Raw genomic sequence first — 20,669 nt, forward strand, 5'->3', positions numbered from 1 at the left:
GAATCTGTGGCATTCATCAGCAAGTCTGATTACTACAAAAACCATTTCTGCATTTATTATCATTTGTCTCTTCATTTTAGGTATACAATGAAAACTATGAGAAGAAAATGTGAGAATATATGCAAAATTAGTTTTCTTGCTTCATTAAGGCACAGTATTATAGCTGGGTGCCATGCTTCATTAAGACACAGTATTGTAGCTGTGTGGCAATGACTCATGCCTATAATTCTAGCTACTAAGGAGGCTGAGATCTAGGGTTCATAGCACAAAGCCAGCCTGGGCAGAAAAAACAATGAGACTCTTATGTCCAGTTAACCACCAGAAAACTGGAAGCGGCAGTGTGGCTCAAGTGTTAGAGCAATAGCCTTGAGAAAGCCCAAGGAGTGTCGAGGCCCTGAGTTCAAGCCTCTAGTACTGGCAAAAAAAGAGTCTTATGGATTTTTTTTGCCAGTCTTGGGCTTGAGCTCAGGGCCTGAGCACTGTCCTTGGACTTTCTCAAGGCGAGAGCTCTAGCTCTTGAGCCTCAGCACCACTTCCGGCTTTTTTCTATGTATGTGGTACCAAGGAATCGAACCCGGGTCTTCGTGCATGCTAGGCAAGCATTTTAACCACTAGGCTAAACTCCTGGCCATCTTATGGACTTTTGTGCCTGAGCTGGCTTTGAATTTCAATTCTCAGATCTCAGCCTCCTGAGTACCTAGGATTATTAAAGGTGTCAGCCACCAGCACCCAACAGAACCTCACTTCTCACTTTTTGGGAGCACTACAGAATCCTAACAGGAACTACAGCTCACTAAAAACAAAGAAACTGAAAGGTTAAAACTGTTGTTCCTTCCTATGGTGGCACTGATCCAACAAGGCAATAATCTTTAGGTTTACTTTAGTACACTTGGAAAACAATCTCAGATTTCCTTACCACATGTCCTGTATGGGGATTCTTATGAGCATATGGAGGTCCTCTTATATGATTCCACATCTGACCAGACGTCATAGCGAGCACAAAACACTAGAAAACAAACACAAATCAAATACTCATGGTTTTTCCATGCATGCCCTGTGTCCATTATATTAGTAGACATATGAAAAGGAATATCTGTTTAGATAATAAATATAACTTTTTGTATGTAATCATAATTTAGCAATACTTTAAAAAAGGTAAACATTAGTATGAAAAAGCAGTATAGCTAAGCTGACAAATTTTAAAATTAAATATTGAAAAGCATTGTGTGTGTATGCACACTAGAATTTGGACTCAGGGCGTGGGCACTGTTTTTGAGCTCTTTTTTTTTTTTGCCAGTCCTGGGCTTGAGCTCAGGGCCTGGGCACTGTCCTTGGATTTTCTCAAGGCCAGAGCTCTACCACTTGAGCCTCAGCTCCACTTCCAGCTTTTTTCTATGTATGTGGTATCAAGGAATGGAACCTGGGTCTTTGTGCATGTTAGGCAAGCATTCTAACACTAGGCCAAACTCCCAGCCCTACACTTTCCACTTCCCGTTGGTTAACTGGAGTTAAGAGTCTCACAGAGAGGGTGGGTGGCTCACACCAGTAGTCCTAGCTACTCAGAAGGCTGAGATCAAGATTGAGAGCCAGCCTGGGCACAAAAGACCATGAGACTCTTATTTCCAATTAACCTCTGAAGAATGGGAAATGGGGTTTGGCTCAAGGGTAGGGTGGTAGCCTTATGCTGAAGAGCTCAGGGACAGTGCCGAGGCCAAGTTCAAGCCCCATGACCCACCAAAAAAAAAAAAGAAATATACTCAATACTTGGCTTGTATAACTGTAATTCCTGTTTACCACCTTTGTAATAACAAATAAAAAAAGATTTACTTAAAAAAAAAAGATTACAGGGGCCAGGAGTTTGGCCTAGTGGTAGCATGCTCGAAGACCCAGGTTCTATTCCTTGGTACCACATACATAGAAAAAGCTAGAAGTGGTGCTGAGGCTCAAGTGGTAGAGCTTTGGCTTTGAGAAAGTCCAAGGACAGTGCTCAGGCCCTGAGCTCAAGCCCAGGACTGGCCAAAAAAATAAAAAAGATTACAGGCATGAGCCACCAATGCCTGTTAATTAATTAATTAATTAATTTATGTATTTATTTATGGACAGGGTCTCACTATGGAGACCAGGCAAGTTTTGAACTTGGCATCTTTGCCATTTTCCTGTCTCTACCTCCCAAGTACTACGATTCCAAAAGCACACCACTATGCATAGTATTAAAGGACATTTTAGGGGGCCAAGTGTATGGCCTAGTGGTAGAGTGCTTGCCTAACATGCACAAAGACCTGGTGTACCACTCCTTGGTACCACATACATAGAAAAAACTGGAAGTGGTGCTGTGGCTCAAGTTGTAGAGCCCTAGCCCTGAGAAAGCCCAACGATAGTGTTCAGGTCCTGAGTTCAAGCCCCAGGACTGGCGGGGAAAAAAAAGACATTTTATAATAGTATTTTCAAAGTAACCATATATACTCATAGAGATTCTAGTGTATAATTTAGGTTGAATTCAAAGCAGATTTAAGCTGGGCATTAGTCGCTCAGGCCTGTAATCCTAATTCCTCAGGATACTTGAGATCTGAGGTTTGTGATTATAAACCAGCTTGGGCATGTCTATGAGAATCATATTTCCAATTACACACACACACACACACACACACACACACACACACACACACACACGAGTAGATACAGTACATACAATCAAGATATAATCAGTAATCAGTTCTGGGAAGCTCTGATCATCCTAATGAGATAGTAGAGGAAATGAACTGACAATAAGGCAGATAAATATGCCAAAACCCTTTCCCTCAGGTTAAAAATGAATAAAATGCTATTCCTTATGCAAATGAATGTTTATCTAAAAATCATAAGATCAGTTCTATGCAAGTAATTTTTCTTCTAAAATTCACTTACCAAAGCTGCAAAGGCCCATCCAGTTTTATTAAAGAGAAATTCCATATTGCTTCTTCGAAGATACACAAGGCCCCCAATAACAGCCAAAAGCAATCCCAACATAAGGGGTCCAGCATAATTGGGAGGTCTAATTACTCTAATCTAATAGAAAGAAGAGAAAATATTTTAAAGCATAACATTTATTTCCTAATTACATACGAAGGAAATAGAAAGCAATCATAAGGGAATGAAAGCAAGTAATGGTCTTTTCAGGAAAAATACTTTTTGTTTCCCCCAACCTTATTCCAATCCAAGCAATCCATATTCTAAAATGGGAAGAAATACACTGAATATTCAGGTGACTCAAATTCTAACAGCTTTTAGATGAAGAAGAATAAGTCAAGGACATACAGAGTTAAGGTGAGGAGAATGGTTTCCAGGCTCAATAGGGCAAAAGAATATACATTACAATCTTCCCCCCATCAGGAGAATTCTGTTTTGTTTTGTTGCCAGTCCTGAGGCTTGAACTCAGGGCCTGGGCACTGTCCCTGAGCTTCTCAAGGCTAGTGTTTTAGACACTTGAGCCACATCACCACTTCCAGCTTTTCTGTGTATGTGGTACTGAGGAATCAAATCCAGGGTTTCATGAATGTTAGGCAAGCACTCTACCAGTAAGTCACATTCTCAACCAGGAGACTTGTGTTAACTGACAAACTGCTACTATCTCAGTGATTTGGAAGGAGCCTAATTATGGCCTCCAGGATGGTTCAATGGGGACAGTGGAAATCACTTCTACAAAGCAGGAAGACTTACGTTGACATCAGTTCTGTCTGCGATCCACCGGGCAATCTGCTCAGCAGAAAACCCTCGCACCTGCAACTCATAGGTATCACCGCGTTTGGGTTTTCCTTTTGCAGGGAAGTTCATGAACGTTGGAGCTGAATTCATATTTAGCTGAATGAAGTATATACCATCAAAGTATTAATCATCAAGAAGATAATCCCCCCCTTTTTTTGTCCGTACCCAGCTGAAAATAGTCTTTTTTCTTTTGACAGTCCTGCAGGTTGAACTCAGGGTCTAGGCACTGTCCTTGGGCTTTCTTGCACTAGCACTCTATCACTTGAGCCACAGCATCATTTCTGGCTTTTTCTGTGTATGTGATAGTGAGGACTCAAACCCAGAACTCTGTGCATGCTATAGGTAAGCATCCTACCACTAGGCCACATTCCCAGCTCCAATTTAACCTCTTCTGTCTACCAAAAAATATTCACTGATTCCTACATCAGAGAATAAAGCAAATATCTTACCATTTGAAATACATCAGAACCTTCATCAAAATCCACCATGGCAAAAAAGATCTTGTTGGTAAATGCATTGGAGTATCGCCAAGAGTTTGCCAGGATCTGGAATTCTTCATCAGCTTGCCTAAATGCAATTAGATTTGTGAAGAAAACATAAACAACTTTTAAAATCAATTCTGTTTACCAGTAGTAATGCAAAGCCCATCTAGCTGTGCACAAAATGAGTCACACCTGTATTCCTAGCTACTCAGGAAGCTCAGATCCTAGGATCTGAGGTTCAAAGCCAGCCCAGGCAAACTCATTCGAGAGACTGTTATGTCCAGTTAATCAGCAAACAGCCAGAAGTGGATGTGTAGCTTAAATGAAAGATTGCTAGACTAGAGGGAAAATGCTGGGCAAGAGCATAAAGACCCTGAGTTCAAGCCCCAGTTCTGGCACACAAGAAAACCCACTTTAAAGACAAAAACTTTGACTATACTCCCCCCTCCAGTGAGGAAATCACTTAAGAAAAGGTAACAAAACCGGGCACTGGAGGCTCATGCCTACAATCCTAGCTACTCAAGAGGCTGAGATCTGAGGATTGCGGTTCAAAGCTAGCCTGACCAGGAAAGTCCGTGAAACTCTTTTTTTTTTTTTTGCTCAGGGCTTGAGCACTGTCCTTGGACTTTTCTCAAGGATAGAGCCCTACCACTTGAGCCACAGCACCACTTCCAGCTTTTTTCTATGTATGTGATACCGAGGAATCGAACCCGGGTCTTTGTGCATGCTAGGCAAGCACTGTACCACTAGGCCAAACTCCCAGCACCCCGTGAAACTCTTATGTCCAATTAACCACCAGAGAAACAGAAGTGGCACTGTGGCTCAAAGTGGTAGAGCACTAGTCTTGAGCTGAGGAGCTCAGGGACAGCACCCAGACCCACAGTCCTGACAAGTCCTACAACCAACATCTACCAAAAAAAAAGAAAAAAAGAAAGAAAAAGCTACCAAGGCTTGGAGTAACATAACATCTGATCTGAAACAAGGTCACCTGTTCCTGTTCCTTCACATGACTCAGTATGTCAGGATTTGTAAAGCCTCCATTATTTTTTTTTACTAAACTAGTTCTTTACAGATGGCTTTGTCATTTCGAGATTGGAGATGCTGATTGAAAAATGATTAAATGCCATGTAGTGCATGCCTGTAGTCTCAGCCAACAGGGAGGTTAAGGCAGTAGGATGGCTAGAGTGCAGAAATGTGAGTATAGTCTGAGTAACATAGTAAGAACCTGTCTCTTAATTTAATAAAACACAGTGGATTAAAACACTCATACATTCATTAAATGTTGTCCAGGAGCTCTTGATAGAAACCTGATATTTACAGAATAATCTCAATAATGAAGAGAACTTCTGGCTGGAAATCATCTGTACTTTCTCTAAGAGTAAAAGGATTTTCCTTCCATGGTTTTCATTAGACTGAGACTCTACTTTGTCACTGACCTAGAAGTCCACTGTACTGCCTATCAGGGGCCTAGATGAGCTAGCCCAAATTGGGCCTTTTGGGGCCACTATTGGGAAAAGCAACCATTGAGCAAGATGAACTCTCAGGAGTATATCTCACCCTTGTTTTAAATCAAGTCGAGCTAGCCTTTCAGTCACTCTATTTTTGTAATGATTTGCCTTTCAGGTCACTTGATTTCTGTAATAGTTTTCTGTTCTACAGGAATACTCTTCTCTTCCTTTTGGTTCTAATTCTTACAAAATTTAAGGCCATGCAAACGACCTGTTACCATGTAATGAATCTTGTACATTCTGAGAGAAAAATATGTATAGGCTGTGTTGAGGGACAGAAAGAAAGTCATGGAAAACTGGAACTATTTTAGGTGGCAAATTGTAAAGCAAAAAAAAATAAATAATTAGTATACCTTATTTTGTATACGATGTACATTTGGGACAGAGTTTTCTAATCTGTTATCAATGTTTTTGTAGTGTCACCGATCTTTTCTGAAGATGTTTTCCTCATTTGTTATAGATGATTAATGATTTAGTACAAATAAGCCCTAATGTATGTATGTGTGTGTGAGAGAGTGTGTGTGCAAGAACTTTCAAAGCCATAGATATTGCTTTACTTCACTGATCTGTGTAACTTTATGTCTGGGTTTTGCCATTCGAGATAGATTTTTTTTTTAATTTAATTAAATTAATTAATTAATTTATTTTTTTGGCCAGTCCTGGGCTTGAGCTCAGGGCCTGAGCACTGTCCTTGGACTTTCTCAAGGCTAGAGCTCTACCACTTGAGCCTCAGCACCACTTCTGGCTTTTTCTATATATGTGGTACCAAGGAATCGAACCCGGGTCTTCGTGCATGCTAGGCAAGCACTGTACCACTAGGCCAAACTCCTGGCCCGAGATAGATTGTTTTATAGAGTGTCACCAAAGACTTTTTCCTTACAATTTATAGATGAAAAAAATTATTAATAAATGACATGACTTTTCAAAAAATAAATAAATAAAACACTAAAAATAAAGGGCTGCTTTCTTTTTTTCAGTATCAACTATTTTGAATTGTCAGTGGTGTTTTCATTTAAGGAAATAGCAATTTTCTTCTTCTTCTTCTTCTTCTTCTTCTTCTTCTTCTTCTTATTATTATTATTATTATTATTATTTTGCTGATCCTGGGGCTTGAACTCTGGGCCTGGGTTCTGTCCTTGAGCCTCTGGCTAGTGCTCTGTGACTTTAGCCATAGCACCACTTCCAGCTTTATCTGAGTAGTTCATTGAAGATAAGAGTCTCATAGACTTTCCTGCTTGGGCTGGCTTTGAACCTCAATCCTCACATCTCAGCCATGTGAGTAGCTAGGATTATAGGCATGAGCCATTAGTGCCAGGCAACAATCTTCTTTTTTTTGGTGGGCTGTGGGACTTGAACTCAGGGCCTGGGCACTGTCCCAGGCTCTTCAGCTCAAGGCTACCACCCTACTCCTTGAGCTATAGCCCCACTTACCATTTTGTAGTGTTTAATTGGAGTTAAGAATCTCTGTTTCTTTAGTGTCCAGGCTGACTCAGAACTGGGGTCCTCAGATCTCAGCCTCCTGAGTAGCTAGGATTGCAGGCGTGAGCCACCACACCCGGCAACAATCTTAGTTCTTAAGATCACTCAGAAAAAGTGAAATAAAATCAATAAGCCATTCTTTGGTAAAAGCTTAAGTGAGATTAGTGTTCATCTCCAAGGTTTACAATTATTCCAAAATAATAAAGAACAAAGAAACATCTCTCAATCATATGGCTTTGTCTTTAAAGTAAGTTGTTATCTTATGTTTTTGGTTTATCTGTTTTTTTATTTATTTTTGTAGCCAGTCCTGGGCTTGAGCACTATCCTTGGGCTTTCTTCAGTGCTAGATCCCTATCATTTGAGCCACAGCAGTACTTCCAGCTTTTCTATGTATGTGGTACCAAGGAATCAAACCTGGGTCTTTGTGCATGCTAGGCAAGCACTCTACCACTAGGCCAAACTTCCAGTCCTGTTTTTTTAATTTTTTTTAAGTGTGTGTGTGTGTGTGTGTATGCAGGTCCTGGGGTTTGAACTCAGATTCTGGGCATTGTCCCGGATCTTTTGTGCTTAAGGCTAGTGCTTTACCACTTGAACCATAGGTCCATTTCCAGCTGTTTTGGTACTCAGTTAGAGATAGTAATCTTATGAGTTCCATGGACTTTCCTACTAGGGATAGCTTTTAACCAAAATCCTCAGATCTCAGTCTCCTGAGGAGGCAGGATTACAGCCATGAGGTATGGGTGCCCAACAGTTTATTTTTATTTATTTATTTATTTTTTTTTTTAGCCGTCCTGGCCTGATCTCAGGGCCTGAGCACTGTCCTTGGGCTTTCCTCAAGGCTAGAGCTCTTCCAATTGAGCCACAGCACCACTTCTGGCTTTTTTCTATGTATGTGGTACCAAGGAATCGAACCTGGTTCTTTGCGCATGCTAGGCAAGCACTCTACCACTAAGCCAAACTCCCAGCCCCTGGTTTTTTTTAACTTTTCCCCTGTGTTATACTTGTGCTTAAACTCAGAGCCTGCACACTGTCCCTAAAGCTTTTTGTTCAGAGCCAGTGTTCTACCATTTGAGCCATAGCTACATTTCTGACTTTTTGCTAGTTAATTGAAGGTAAGAGTCTTATATGGACTTCTCTACACAGAATAGATTCAATCTGCAATCCTCTGGACTCAGTCTCCTGAGTAGCTAGGATTACAACCATAAAGAACCGATGTATGGCTCCTTCCCCCATTTTTTTGCCAGTCTTGGGCTTCAGCTTAGGGCCTGAGCACTGTCCTTGGATTTTCTCAAGGCTAGAGCTCTACCACTTGAGCCTCAGCACCATTCCTGGCTTTTGTTCTATGTATGTGGTATGGAGGAATTGAACCTGGGTCTTCATGCATGCTAGGCAAGCACTCTACCACTAGGCCAAACTCCCAGCCCCTAGAAAGGTTCTTTTTAGCACCCCCCCACAAACTTTTTTGGTGCCAGCCCTGGGACATGAACTTGGGGCCTGGGCACTATCCCCAAGCTTCTTTCTGCTCAAGGCTAATGCTCTATCACTTGAACCACAGGTCCACTTGCAGTATTTTTTGTTGTTTGTTTGTTTTTGATAGTTTATTGGCAATGTCTCATGGACCGGTACTAGTGGCTCATGCCTGTAATACTAGCAACTCAGGAGGCTGAGATCTGAGGATCATGGTCCAAAGCCAATCTGGGCAGGAATAGTTCATAAGACTCTTTTTGTTGTCAGTTGTGGGGCTTGAACTCTGGGCCTTGAACTATCCCTGAGTTTCTTTGGCTCAAGGCTAGCATTCTACCACTTGTGCCACAGTGCTATTCCGGCTTTTTCTGTTTATGTGGTACTGAAGAATGAGAGTTCCATGCATGCTAGGAAGGTACTCTACAACTTGGCCACACTCAGCCCACTCCCTATCTCTTTTTTTTTTTGAACTGGAACTTATCTCTTTAATTTTTTTAAACATACTTTTCATTCACCTGTTAGATGTAAAGAAGTAAAATGAATGCTGGTGGCTCATGCCCATAATTCTAGCTACTCGGGAAGTAGAGAGGATAAAAATGTGAAGCCAATCTAGGCACAAAGGTTTACAAAACTCTCCAAAGTAACCAGCAAAATGCTAGACTGGATACATGATTCAATTTGTAGCATGCCAGCCATGAGTGAAGCAAGCTAATCCAACATGCCACTCCCTATCTTTTAAAAATATCAGGGGCCAGGAGTTTGGCCTAGTGGTAGAGTACTTGCCTAGCATGCACGACAACCGGGGTCGATTCCTCGGTACCCCACATACATAACAAAAAGCCGGAAGTGGTACTGAGGCTCAAGTGGTAGAGTGCTAGCCTTGAGAAAGTCCAAGGACAATGCTCAAGCCCTGAGCTCAAGCCCAGGACTGGCAAAAAACACACAAAAAAAGATAACAGTAAAAATATCATTTCTGGAGCTGAAAGTTTAGCCTAGTGGCAGAGTGCTTGCCTAGCATGCATGAAGACTTGAGTTTGAGTTCTCTGAAACACATATATAGAAAAAAGCCAGAAGTGGCACTGTGGCTTAAGTGGTAGAGCTCTAGCTTTGAGAAAGCCCAAGGACAGTGCTCAGGCCCTGAGTTCAAGCCCCATGAGTAGAAAAAAAAGAAAAATATTTCTTGGGGCCAGGAGTATAGCTTAATGGCAGAGTGCTTGCCTAGTACCACATGCACGGAAAAAGCCAGAAATGTACTGTAGCTCAAGTGGCAGAGCGCTAGCCTTAAGCAAAAAGTGTTCAAGGATGGTGCCCAGGCTATAAATTCAAGCCTCAGGACTGACAAAAAAAATCATTTTCTTTTTATGACAGTAAATTCAAATTATACATAGTAAAATCAAAGTATATTTTATTATTAAGTATACCCCCACAATCTATAATAGACCACTAAAACTTATTTATTCTATGAATCTATGGTCCAATATCTCCCCTTTCTCTATCTCCAATTTGCTTTACTTACTTTCTGGAATTATGAGAACACAGCGATATGAAATTGAAAGTACTTATAAATAATAAAGCACTATACCAAGATTATTGGCACACTGCATATAACTTGTCACTGATTTAAGATAATTCTTTGATTTTTAAGTAATTCCTATGATGGTTATTTATTCTTCTCCCTCCGAGAATTGGTTACAAATTGTAGCTGGAGCAGTGTGGTGCTATAAACCTTTTAATTAAGATATCCCTATTAATTATTTATGCACCCACCGCACTAGATTGATTCTCCTGGGATTGAAAAATGGTTAAAATAAAGCTATGAGGTTCTGAATTTTAAAGCAGAGCAGAAAGAGCATACTTGCAAACGACACACTGTCTATGGAGTTGGAGAGCGGTGAACATGACAATAACAGAGTAGTTTCTTGGGGGGGCTTTCACAAGACGGCGGAACTTGTCTCCATTCATTCGGATTACAGGTCTCTTATTGGTCCACTCCATCAGTTGACTAACCTTTTCAGATAACACCATCTATAAAAGACAAAATGAGAACATGAATATTCTCAAAAACTAACCATAGTGGACCATGCACTCAAGTGGAGCAAGAAAAATCATCAATTCAATGTCAACTTGGCTACATAGCAAGACCCTGTGCCAAAAAACTAAAACAAAATAAGAAGTTAATTTAGCCAGGCAACTATAAAGCAAGACTAGCAAGTAAAGATAATGGAAAATGATATTTAGGACAGGTGCTGGTGGCACACACCTGTAGTCCTACTTTCTCAGGGGGCTGAGATCTGAGGACCACAGTTCAAAGCCATCCCGGGTAGGAAAGTCCATGAGACCCTTATCTCCAATTAACCAAAAGAAAACTGGAAATGGTTCTGTGGCTCAAGAGGTCGGCAGTCTTGAGCTGAAGAGGTCTGGGACAGGGCCCAGGCTCTGTGGCCTTGAACAGAACAAGCTCAGCGACCCGAGTGCAGTGGCTCACACCTATAATCGTAGCTACTCAAGAGGCAGAGATCTGAGGTTTGTGGTTCAAAGCCAGACCCAGGACTAAAGTCCATGAGACTCTTATCTCCAATTAATCACTGGAAAATGGGAAGTGGCGCTATGGCTCAAGGGGCAGGTCAGCAGGCTTGAGCTGAAGAGCTCTGGGACAGGGCCCAGGCCCAGAGTTCAAGCCCTATGACTGACAAAAAGAAAAGAAAAGAAAAGAAAGAAAGCCAGCTCAGAGACAGTACCCAAGCCAAGTTCAAACCCCATGACCAAAAAAAAAAAAGCCTGATAATCCACCCCCACTTTTCCTGTGAGATGGCAGTCTAGCTACCAAGCCAAGGGTGGCATCAATTTATAATCCTCCTGCCTTAGCCTCCTAAGTATGCTTGAATTCCTAGCATGTACCATCACATCAAGCACAATTATTTGTGGGTTTTTTTGTTTTTTGTTTTTTGGTTTTCTTGTGTGTGTGTGTGTGTGTGTGTAAGGGCAAATGATAGTGGTGCTTGAAATCAGGGCCTCCCACTCTTTTTCATTTCATTGTCCAGGTAATGTATAGAAGGCTTACAGTTATATTCATCAGGTAGTAGGTGCATCACTTCTCACACACGGACATCCCTTTTCATGTTTTTGTCCCCAATTCCCTCCCCCTCCCCCTTCCGAATCATCTTGTTTCCCCCCTTCCCTTATTGGAGGCTGGTGCTCTACTACTTGAGCCACATGTCCACTTCTCTTTTCTTGCTAGTTAGCTAAGGATAAGAGTCTCATGGGATTTTCATGTACAGCTGGCTTTGATTCTTGATCCTCAGATCTCAGCCTCCTGAGTAGCTAGGATTACATGTGTGAGCCACCAGCTCACAACAGGATATATTTTTTTCCAGTCCTGGGGCTTGAACTCAAGGCCTGAGCACTCTCCTTGAACTTTCTCAAGGTTAGAGCTCTCTACCACTTGAGCCACAGTACCACTTCCACCTTGTTTTATGTATATGATACCTAGGAATCGAACCTGGGTCTTCATGCATGCTAAGCAAACACTCTACCACTAGGCCAAACTCCCGGAAAAAAAAAAATATATATATGTGTGTATGTATGCATGTGTTTTAGTGGTACCAGGTTTGAACTCAGAGCCTTGCTCTTGCTAGTCTGGTACTCTACTACTTGAGCCTTGTCTCCAGACCAGACACACACACACACACACACACACACACACACACACACACACACACACACACATGTATCGACATTTTTTGTGCTTGTAATGAGGCTTGAACTCAGGTCCACTTGCTTTCTTTAGCTTTTTCTGCTCATAGGTGGTGGTTTGCCACTTATTCCACAGCTTCATTGCTAGCTTTTTGGTACTTCACTGGACATAAAATCTTACAGACTTTCCTGTCCCAGCTAGCTTTGAACTGAAATCTACAGATCTTAGCCCCATAACTATTTAATATTATAGTTGGGAGCCACCTATAATACTGGTTTCCATGACAATCTTATCTCCAAATAACCAGCAAACAGCCCTTAGAGAGAAAGCTGAGCAACAGCAAGAGGCCCTGAGTTCAAGCTCCAGTGTGAGCACATGCACACATACACAAAAAACAACTGAAATTAGACTTGAGCAAAAACATCAGTGGTGGCCGAGAGCATGGCCTAGTGCTGGACTCCTTGCCTAGCATGCAGGAAGCCCTGGGTTCAATTCCTTGGTACCATGTACACAGAGAAAGCTGTGGTGCTGTGGCTCAAGGGTAAAGCTCTAGCCTTGAGAAAGCCCAAGGACAGTGCCCAGGCTCTGAGTCCAAGCCCAAGATTGGCAAAAAAAAATCAGTAACAACAGCACCCACACCCAGAGTTCAAGTAACAGGAACACCTAGGAAAAAAAATCCAATAATGAAAATATGGGCTGGGAGTTTGGCCGAGTGATGGAGTGCTTGCCTAGCATGCACGAAGACCTGGATTTGATTTCTTAATACCACATATAAAAAAAAGGCTAGAAATGGTGCTGTGGCTCAAGTGGTAGAGCTCTAGTCTTGAGGAAAAAACCAAGGACAGTGCTCAGGCCCTGAGTTCAAAACCTAGGACTGTCAAAAAAATAATAGTAATAATGAAAATAATCACATAGATCAAATAGAAAATGCATTTTGACCTTACTTATGTAACTATAACCCCTCTGTACATCATCTTTACAATACAATGAAATAAATAAAATAAAATAAAGCCAAAAAAAAGCACCTATTCCTTGCAGGCTGCCAGGCTCACGCCTGTAATCCCAGCTAACGAGTGGGCTGAGATCTGAGGATCACAGTTCAGAGCCAGCACAGGGGCTGGGAGCATGGCCTAGCATGCACAAAGCTCTGGGTGGGTTCAGTTACTCGGTACCACATACATAGAAAAAGCCAAAAGTGACTTGTTTGTTAAACATGTCATTTAAAATATGATGTAAAAATCAATGTTAATAAATTCTTTAATTAAAAAAATGAAAAAAAAGCCAAACCAACCAAAAACATGAGATATTTCCCTGAAGAGGAACTATAGGTGGCAAACACACACACACACACACACACACACACACACACACACACACACACAAAGATGTTCAATAAGTTACAACCTACTAGCCTAAGAAAATATTCACGCTGCTCTGGGCACAGTGGCTCACGCCTGCAATCCTAGCTACTCAGGAGGCTGAGATCTGAGGATCAAGGTTCAAAGCCAGCCCAGCCACGAAAGGACCTGAAACTCATCTCAATTAACCTCTAGAAAATGGAAAGTGGGGTTTGGCTCAAGCTTAGGGCAGCAGCCTTGAGCCGAAGAGCTCAGGGACAGCAAACAGATGCAGTTCAAGCCCCACGACCCCACCCTCCCACATACACACAAAAAGAAAAAAAAAGAAAGGGAAAGAAAATGTTCACACCTGGCGTGGTGGCTCACGTCTGTTCAAAGCCAGACTGGGCTCTAAAGTCTGTGAGATTCTTTTTTTTTTTTTTTGCATTTTTTTATTGTAATTAGTAAAAGGGTTACATGATATTTGCCAGATAGAAGGTGCATTAATTCACGTACATTGATACCCTTTCACATGTCTTGGTACCCATTTCCCTACCCCCCCCCCCGTCTGTGAGATTCTTATCTCCGATTAACCACTAGAAAAGGGTAAGTGTGTCTGTGGCTCACTTGAGCTGAAGAGCTTAGGGACAGTGCCCAGGCCCAGACCTCTAATCCACCAAAAAAAGTTCAACATCATTAAGAACACAGTAAGAGTTGGGGTATCAGGGGCTCATATATCAGGAGGCTAAGATCTAAGAATTATGTTTTGAGATCATCTGGGCAGAAAAATCCATGAAATTTTTTTTTGCCAACCCTGGGTCTTGAACTCAGAGCCTAGGAACTATCCCTGTGCTTCTTTTGCTCAAGGCAAGTGCTCTGCCACTTGATCCCAGCATCACTTCCAGCTTTTCTGTGTATGTGGTACTGAGGAATTGAACCCAGGGCTTCCTGAATATTAGGAAAGCACTCTACCACAAGGCCACATTCCCAGCCCAAGTCCATGACATTCTTTTTTTTTTTGCCAGTCCTGGGCTTGAGCTCAGGGCCTGAGCACTGTCCTTGGACTTTCTCAAGGCTAGAGCTCTACCACTTGAGCCTCAGCACCACTTCCAGCTTTTTTCTATGTATGTGGTACCGAGGAATCGAACCCAGGTCTTCATGCATGGTAGGCAAGCACTTTAACCACTAGGCCAAACTCCCGGCCCCAGTCCATGACATTCTTATTTCCAACTAACCACCAAGAGTTGTGGCCCAAGTGCTAGAGCATTTGCCCAGTAAAAACAAAGGCCTGATTTTGAACCTCAGCATCACAAAAATAAAAAAAGCAAGGAGAGATAACAATGTATGCTTGTTAATAAAGTGAAAATAAAATCACCCTCAAGAGAATGTAGAGAAACTGGGTCTCTTTAAGATTGCTCTAGGGGAATGTACTATGTATGCATGGCCACTCTCCAAAACAGTTGCACAGTGTCTTAAATACTCAAGCAACTAAACACACAGTTTCCATTCAACCAAGCCAGTGAAGGGAGCAGAAGACTGATCAATGGGAAGATAGGCTAAGGAAGAAATGCAGACTAACACTACCTCAGGAAGCTCTACAGTGACCTAGACCTAGGCCTACTATTTCCCTTAACAAAGTAATTTTTCTCTCTATTCAATTCCATGCTTTGCCACTTAAAAGAATAAAATAGCTTCAAGAGACTGTTACTTATGCTTCAGATCACACAATATTGGCTCATAGTTTCAAAATACACATTTTATATTTTTTGGCCAGTCCTGGGTCTTGTACTCAAAAGCCTGAGCACTGTCATTGGGTGTTCTCAAGGCAAACACTCTACCACGTAAGTCACAGCACCACTTCCAGCCTTTTTTTTCTGAGTAACTTACTGGAGATAAGAGTCTCCAGACTTTTCTGCCCAGGCTGGCTACAATCCTTGATCCTCAGATCTCAGCCTCCTAAGAAGCTAGGGTTATAGGTGTGAGCCACTGGCACTTGGCTCCAGAAGACTCGTATCTCCAATTAAACATAAAAGTCTAGAAGTGGAATTGTGGCTCAAATGGTAGAGAGTTAGTTCTGAGCTAAAGAAGCCAAGGGGCAGTGCCCAGGCCAAGAGTACAATACCCAGGATCAGCAAAGACAAAAAACAAACAAACCAAATCAAAACAAAAACTGGGAGAAAACAAGGGAAAGGGTAACAAGGAAAGGGAGGGGGGGAAATAGCAGGTAGATAGGCCAGAGCAGTGGAGGGATGCATACAATCAATGTACATCGTACCCATGAATGTAAATGTCATAACCCTTTACTATTTTCAATTAATATAAAACAAAACATTTAATAGGGAAGGGAAAGGGGACAAAAACATGAGAAGGGGTATTAAGGTCCAAGAAGTAATATGCTCACTGCCTGATGAATATAACTGTAATCCCTCTTTACATGATGGAAACAATAGAATACAACAAAACTTTTTTTCAAGTTTTTAGATTTCCTAATCTTTTATCGGTCTTCAGATGTTACTAAAATGAAATTTCTGGCTAAGGAATAAATTTCCAACTCCATCCTTGAATTAAGAGTGAAATTGATGTCCGGTGCTGTGGCTCACAACTGTATCCTAGCTACTCAGGAGGCTGAGATATGAGTGTTGAGGTTCAAACCCAGTCCTGGGCACTAAAGTCTGTAAGACTCTAATCTCAAATTAACCACCAGAAAACCAGAAGTGGTGCTGTGTCTCAAACGGTAGGGTGATAGCCTTGAGCTGAAGAGCTCAGGGAGAGCACCTAGGCCATAGTTCAAGCTCCACAACCAAAAAAATAAGAAGAGTGAAACTGAGCAGATACAGAAGCATAATGGACAGATAATTATTTCAGAAGACAGTGATGAGAAGAGCATTTTAAATCCTTCAATATCATCTGTTTCATTTTCAGTTGACTTCCTGGATATTGTAAAAATATATCACTGTCTCTTTGCTTGATTTTTTGAGCTCAGGGCCTGAGCACTGTCCTTGGACTTTAGCAAGGATAGAACTCTACCACTTGAGCCTCAGCATCACTTCTGGCTTTTTTTCTATATATGTGGTACCTAGGAATTGGACCCGGGTCTTCGTGCATGGTAGGCAAGCACACTACCACTAGGCCAAACTCCCGGCCCCTGCTCAAGTGGTAGAGTGCTGGCCTTGAGAAAGCTCAAGGACAGTGCTCAAGCCTTGAGCTCAAGCCCCAGGACTGGTAAACAAAAACATTTCTCCAGGGAAGAGGCACTGTGGCTCCAGGGACATCACCCAGGTGCAGAGTTCAAGCCCCATGACCAACAACAACAAAAAAATTTCTCCAGTGATAGCTTGCCTTGTTAAAGAACAGGCAATACTATGTTAAGATTGTTGCTCATAAAACACCACAGAAAGATTGGCTGAAAAGGGCCGGAGTTAGGCCTAGTGGTATAGCGCTTGCCTAGCATGCATGAAGGCCCTGGTTCAATTCCCCGATACCACATACATACAAAAAAGCCAGAAGTGTTGCTGAGGCTCAAGTGGTAGAGCTCTCAAGTGGTAGAGCTCTAGCCTTGCTAAAGTCCAAGGGCAGTACTCAGGCCCTGAGCTCAAGCCCAGGGGGCTTGGAAACAAGACAATCTTGTTTCCAAATATTCATGTAATGTCTTTGTTTTCAGAATAATATACATAAGAATTGAGACATTTCCACACATGTAAACAAAGCTTCCCTATGCAGTAAGGGTGCATATAAGTTAACCATATGCTGGGAAATGTGAAAGAATGCTCCCAGTTAAAGGAGACTTGGTGTTCTCTATATTATGTCTCATATTTGAAACATTTATAACATTACATAGTAACAAACAGAAAAGAAACATTTTCAAAATGCTGCTTTAAGGATAATCAGGCAGCCTGGCCTGGTGGTTCATGCCTGTATTTCTACATATTCAGGAGAGTGAGATCTGAGGATCAAGGTTCAAAGCCAGCCCAAGCACAGAAGGACCACCTTGAGCCAAGTCCCCTTTCCCCTTTTCTAGAAGTTAATTGGAGATGAGTCTTAGGCCCTTTTGTGCCCAGGCTGTCTTTGAACCTTGATCCTCAGATCTCAGCCTCCTCAGTAGCCAGGATTACAGGTGTGAGACATCTTGACCAGCTTGATCAAAGAATTTTATGAAAGAGATGTATACTCTGTAGAGATTTACTGTTTTATTAAATCCTTTTAATAAAAGAAAAAAGGCACAGAAAAAGCTAGTTTCATCTTAATTCAGCAGAAATTAACATGTGAAATGTTTGAGTGACTTTGTGAACAGAATGACTGATCTGGTTTATTCCTTGTTCTGCTTTAATTTTGTAAACTGGTTTTTGTCATATAAACTTAACCAGTGAGCTGGGAAGCAGTTCAGTGGCAAAGCACTTTTCTACCAATTGCAACATGCTAGGTTTTATCCCCAGTACCAAAAAAGAAAATATAACTAAGAATTAAAATTAGAGAGCACAAATGATTGCTACAAAGTTTTTCAATGTTGCAAGAATATATAAATCTAAATAAAAGATGTTTCAAACCACAATGCTCAAATTGCTCTGCTTTGCTGGTTTAAGCATGAATAACACACACACATACACATACGCATACGCACATATACATACGCACACGAATATGATTAATTCCACCGAAGGGAATCTTACTTTTGTTCATTTGTATATGTCAAACCAAATATTTGTTGGCTGATCGACTATCTGGACAAGGTTGATTAACCTGGTCTAATTTCATTTCGCTCTCATTTCCACATCTAGATCTTAAAAAGGCTGCGAAGCTGTTGCACATGTCTGGGTAGTTAATATCTGCCAAGATCAGAAAGACTCTCTTTATATCCTGCACCCTGAATCTAAAGCACAACCTTCCAGCCCCAATACCCTATGGGGCCCCACATCACATTGAAGTGGCCAAATTTGTCTCAGCCCATCAGAAGCCAGGTGGCCACTTACTGCACCCAACACTCACAAAACAAGTCTGCGTCTCATTCCTTCGCAAACCAACAACCTCGAAAACGATGAAATTAAAAGACACAAAAAGCCCAGCAAGTGGCGTGGACAGGGAAAGGGAAGCGGGAAGGAATCCACAGACCCGGTCAAGCCCCTCCCAGTGGGAAAGGCCTCTGGTGCTGAGAGCGTATCCTCACCTCCTTTTTTCTTTGGGCAGAAGCTGAGGGAACCTTGTACAAGAGCAGCAGCGCCACCGCCAAAGTCGCAGAGACACACCAAAACCACCTACGCGCTGCCATCTTCGCTCCTCTCCCGGAGATAAGCGAAAGTTTCCTTTGGCTGGGTCTGTGGGAGGGACATGAGAACAGGCAAACCCGCCCCTTGCCTTTTCTCATTGGCTCAGCTCAGCCCTGCAAGGCGACCCCTTACCTTACGTCACAGCACGCTATGGCTAGACGCCCGCTAAAAGACGATTTGCCTTTAATTGGTCTTCGTTAGCCAATAGAAATAGGATCATCTGGAAGTTTTTCATTGGTCCGTTGAAAATAATGGGCCGCCCCTTTCGTTATGGGAAAAGATGTCGAGCTGAATGGCTGTTCCAGCATACGTGCGCAACACGCGTGCGCAGTTGTGGATTGCTGCGGATATTTTCAATCCAAAATAGCTTGGAATTGCTAAGACGCAATTTTTTCCCAAAGACGCATTTAGAATTTTTTGAAATCCACTTATTTTGTACATATTAGCCACTAGAGTGATGAGCATTTAATCCCAAATATTTGAAAAAGAAAAGAGAAAATAGGAAAGCAAAAATATACTTAATACTACTGAAGGATTGTTTTGATACAATATGGGTAAGAATTTGATGAAAAACAGGGTGTGGTGGCACATCTTTGTAATGCCAGAACTTGAGGCTGAGGCACAGAGTTCTAAAGAAGACTGGGGGCGGGGAGAGAAACAACCAGGTGCAAGTAATATATATATGTGTATATATATATATATATATATATATACAGGAGGCTTAGATCTGAGGATCACGGTTCGGTTCGAAGTCAGTCTCAGAAGGAAGTTTGTGACATTCATAATCTCCCTAAAACCGAAAGCACACCTATGGCTCACAGTGGTACAGCACTAGCCTTGAGCAAAAAACCTCTGAGACAAATGCCAGACCATGAGTTCAAGCCCCATAACCGACAAACAAAAGGGGGGAGGTGCAGGAGTTTGGCCTAGTGGTAGAGTGCTTGCCTAACATGCATGAAAACCCAGGTTTGTTTCCTCCGTACTAGAAAAAGTTGGACGTGGTGCTGAGGCTCAAGTGGTAGAGCTCTAGCCTTGAGAAAGTCCAAGGATAGTGCTCAGGCCCTGAGCCCAAGCCCAGGATTGGCAAAAAAAAGGAGGGGGGAGGGGAGAAAAGGAAAACATAAAGGGAGAGAGGGCCGGGAGTTTGGCCTAGTGGTTAAAGTGCTTGCCTAGCATGCATGAAGACCCGGGTTCGATTCCTCGGTACCACATACACAGAAAAAAGCCGGAAGTGGTGCTGAGGCTCAAGTGGTAGAGCTCTAGCCTTGAGAAAGTCCAAGGACAATGCTCAGGCCCTGAGCCCAAGCCCAGGACTGGCAAAAAAAAAAGGGGGAGAGAGAAACAGCCTTTAGGGACTATGTTTCAACTGTGTTACGGAAATAAAGATGAAGCTGACACAGGTGACTCACACCTAAAATCCTAGCTATTCAGAATAGATCTGAAGATCAAGGTTCCAGAGAAGATAAATCTAACAGACTCTTCAATTAACCACCAAAAAGCTAGATATGGAGTCGTAGCTCAGTTGGTAGAACAAGGAAAAACTAAGGGAGTTCAAGCTCCAATACTCCCTCTCCTCAGCATTTTAACATTTTAAAGTCTTGAAGAGATACCTCATCAATCATATTGACAAAAATACAAAAGATATACAATATAAGCTGTAAACCAAAGTGAAATAAGCAACCTTACACATTGCTGGAGAGAAG

The 20,669-nt window shown here is 42.0% G+C and overlaps 1 protein-coding gene across 1 annotated transcript in view; it reads right to left on the reverse strand.

The window, feature by feature from the left end:
* Magt1 (magnesium transporter 1) overlaps positions 1-19,064 on the reverse strand; it is a 31,746-nt gene extending 12,682 nt beyond the window's left edge. The window contains exons 1-6 of the mRNA XM_090326727.1: positions 18,867-19,064; positions 10,530-10,699; positions 4,191-4,308; positions 3,697-3,837; positions 2,905-3,045; positions 917-1,006 (exon numbers count right to left, since the gene is read on the reverse strand). Coding sequence (XP_090182853.1) covers positions 917-1,006; positions 2,905-3,045; positions 3,697-3,837; positions 4,191-4,308; positions 10,530-10,699; positions 18,867-19,064 — 858 coding nt within the window. The remainder of the gene's footprint in view (positions 1-916; positions 1,007-2,904; positions 3,046-3,696; positions 3,838-4,190; positions 4,309-10,529; positions 10,700-18,866) is intronic.
* Positions 19,065-20,669: the final 1,605 nt, after the last annotated feature.

This window comes from Megascapheus bottae, chromosome X (assembly GCF_031878675.1).
Source record: "Megascapheus bottae isolate mThoBot1 chromosome X, mThoBot2.hap1, whole genome shotgun sequence".
NCBI classification, from domain to species: domain Eukaryota; kingdom Metazoa; phylum Chordata; class Mammalia; order Rodentia; family Geomyidae; genus Megascapheus; species Megascapheus bottae.